Here is a 3,634-nt window from a genome sequence, read left to right on the forward strand (position 1 = left end):
CCAAAATGGATCTACTGAACGCAAATACGAGTAATTTGTCCATTCACCTTCAACTTCACTTCACCTCTAAATAAAAAAATTTTATCAAATTATGAAAACTCAAAAAATTTCAATTTTTTTAATACTTACCAATTTTCACCACTTCCATCAATTTCAAGGTATTTTTGAAAAAATAAAAAAAACGATTTTTTTTTTGTAAAATAATTAATTATTTTAACCAAATTGATTAAAAATTGTCCAACACTTCAATTCAACACTTCGTTACCTACTTAAAATTGATGAATTGTGATGTGTTTTTTACATTATTTTATTAATTGATGCGTTTTCCTTAAAAAATTACGTTTTTATGAATGGCTCATTTTTTAAAATGAATGGAAGAAATGGGGGGCCGAAAATTCTTGACTGCCTGGGGGCATGAAAATGTTAAATCCACACCTGCATGAAAGTATCAATTCTGTTTTTCTAAAAAAACATTTAAAATGATTCAGAAAATTGATAATTCTAAGAAAATTGGAACCAAGAGCGAATTTCCCCCTTGTCTCTCTTTTTCCACGATCACACTTGAAAATGTCAAAAAATTAAAATAATTTTCTTTTTCTACATTTCCTCCAGCCCTGTCTTGTCCGTCGTGAGATTGTGTTCAGGAGATTTTTACGATCTCGTTTCAGTATATTTTATGAAGTACATATTTTAAATTGAATTTCCAAACCTCCAGATGCCCTAATATTTTCCAAAACGTCGATATTTCACTTTTTTCACAAATAATGCTATTTTCAAGTAACAAATTTCACTCAACACTAAAATATTTGTTGTTAATGTTGAAATATTTCTTATTAATTTGATGCTATTAAATTTTTTAAAAAAATAAAATTTTATAATATGAAAAACATTTTAGAATTTAATTCCGTAAATGTTTTTTATAAATTTTCAACTCTCTTGGTGAAAAAAAAAAACGAGAATTTCGATTTCTGTGACTTAATGTAGCAAAATTAAACGCTCACAACTTAAAGACCCTCAGGAGTTTGAATGAGGCGTATTACGATGAGAAATGAAACGTTAAAACTATTGAAACTTTTAAAGACATCTCAATTTTTGAAATGTACTCGCAAAAAATTAAAAATTTGGAAACTTTCATCGATGCTGAATATTTTTTACCAAATTTTAAAGCATTTTGTTGTTCATTACAGTTTTTAAAAAAATCCACAACATTAGTCATAGTCGCGAAAAAAAAAATTTCCAACGAAAAGATACCAACGTTCCCAAATAAAACTAAAAGATAGGTACCTATTTCATGGCCATATCCCTCAACCATCTATATAGTCTAGAGAAACACCTTCAAAAGACTAATACACGAAATTCCCCGTATCTCCGTTTGTGCATTCTTACACACAGCAGAAGGGTAGAATCATCCCTTTTGGAAAATTCACCCCAAATTATAGAAAAAAGTTGTATAAGGGGGAGGTAAGGCGCTTGCGCGAACTTTCCTCTCATTTCACGTAGACGTGGTACCTACTTACAAAAATATACGTTACGGTTTTCCTATTTCGCACGTAGATTTTCCCGCAACATTTAATATCGTCGAAATGATTTGATACTTTTGCTTCCTTTATTTTCATTTTTTACAAAAATAAATTCATCTACCATTGAAATTTATCCAATCAAAATTTCAAAACAAGAAACTATTGGCTATAATCTTATTGTTTTCAAAAATAAAATTTTCTCAGCGATAGTGTGTTTGATAACATTTTGATACGCAATCAATCTAATTCAGAATTTGAAAATTTTCGCAGAAATTTACTTTTTAATTGGGAAAACTATGTACAAATCGCAAATGAAAATCGGATATCGCCAACGAGTATTATTATGAACAATGATACGAAATGGTTAACAGGTAGATAAGAACGTGCTTACAACATTTATATAAACTCGTGAAGTATGGTTCGATTGTTCTACGACGATTTATTGTTTTATAGATTTTACATTTTAACTGCGATTCTGCTGGTAAAAAATATAGCATTATGCGATGAAAGTATGCAAGAATGTCCAGTCAACGTAAATGAAAACGGATTACTTCAAGCATACTGCGCAAATAGAGGTTTACCTCTGGTACCATCCAAGATACCAGCTGACATTCAGGTATACTTACTCGACAAATAGGTAAATTATTCCTCGAAAACATTAATTCGCCATACAACCATCTTTCTCGTATACTAGGTTTTAGATTTATCAGAAAATTACAATTTACGTTTTACTCCGAATGCATTTCGTCGTTATGGACACACGTTGATACACTTGAAACTCAGCTTCATCCAGAACGTAACCCAACAAAGAGCCAGACATCTAGCCCCACTGGACATGTTCCTAACTTTATACAAATTGGAAATTTTCCAATTCACAAAGTCAAATTTGACAGACGACGAAATGTGGAGATTTCCAGCCAGTTTACAAAAACTCGTGCTAGATGGTAACTGGTACACGTATCTGGACGTATCGACCAGTTACAAATTACAAGAAATCAGCGTCAACGATAATCGATTGAAAAAACTGCCCACGTTGTACCAGCCTCCCATCCACATGATGAAATGCAGCCTGAAAAATAATCCTTTGGACGATCTCGCCGTCGAAGATTTAGCGCCTCTGTGTAATCTGAATACATTAGAATTGGAAATTCCACAGGGTGCTTTTCTAACCCAAACGATAGGAAATTGCAGATGCCGACAAATAATGAAATGGGCCGAACTGTTTAATATTTCAGGCGCGTATCTCGCTTGTAGTAATAATCTTACCGGTAATTATTTTGTAATTTCACCTTTATCCGTTTCATTTTCAACACCACAGCTAAGTATTTAAACGATCCCACCGCGTTTCAGAGTCCAAATGCGATTTCAATTTTGACAAATATATCAAAATACGTGAAATGTGTCCTACAGTCAAAGATCTAACATCTACGACTACTCATGCGCCAGAAATAACGAATACTAGTAGCTGGGTGACCGTATTTACCAAGAAAATACTCAGAGAAACTTACACGAATATGATAATAGGGTTTTTCTTAGCTTGCGTATTGGTTCTTGTTGTCTTCAAAGTAGCTCAGCGATTTAGAAGACCACCGCCTAGATCGAGTAAGTACAATGATAGTTTGGTTTATTTTTATTTTTTTACTCATCTATTCGTGCATTTGCATCATATGTTTTACTATTGTGTTGTTCATCCGTATAGGAAGAAAAAGTAGTAAAGCTAAGAAGAAAAAAAACAGGCGAATTGAAGTCGAAGATGATGAAGAAGAAGACGACGAAATTGGTCACAGGTTTTGAGATTTTTCAATTTACAATTTTTCTTCGCGAAGTTGGAAAAAAATTGTACCAAAATATTTAATTAATAAAATTGTTTTCTTTAATTAGGTATAACGAAAAGTTGTGATCAAAATGAAAAATTCTCTCTTATTCTCAAATTTTCATTACTTAACCTTAATAGGAATACTCTACCAACATTCTAGGGTGTGGAGGGGGGGGGGGGGTGGCGGCATACACAAAGCTGAATTTCATGGCACAGAAGTCAATTTTCATTGATTTTATGTGTCTGATTTTTTTTGAATTTTTCCCCCAGGCTTTATAGAGAACATTTCAGACTAAAT

The 3,634-nt window shown here is 32.4% G+C and overlaps 1 protein-coding gene across 1 annotated transcript; it reads left to right on the forward strand.

The window, feature by feature from the left end:
* The first annotated feature begins 1,880 nt into the window (after positions 1-1,880).
* LOC135834053 (platelet glycoprotein Ib alpha chain-like) lies at positions 1,881-3,314 on the forward strand. The gene is made up of 5 exons (XM_065347891.1): positions 1,881-1,891; positions 1,974-2,136; positions 2,215-2,788; positions 2,931-3,122; positions 3,220-3,314. The coding sequence occupies exons 1-5, from the start codon at positions 1,881-1,883 to the stop codon at positions 3,312-3,314; spliced, it is 1,035 nt and encodes a 344-aa protein (XP_065203963.1).
* The last annotated feature ends 320 nt before the right edge of the window (positions 3,315-3,634 follow it).

This window comes from Planococcus citri, chromosome 2 (genome assembly GCF_950023065.1).
Source record: "Planococcus citri chromosome 2, ihPlaCitr1.1, whole genome shotgun sequence".
NCBI classification, from domain to species: domain Eukaryota; kingdom Metazoa; phylum Arthropoda; class Insecta; order Hemiptera; family Pseudococcidae; genus Planococcus; species Planococcus citri.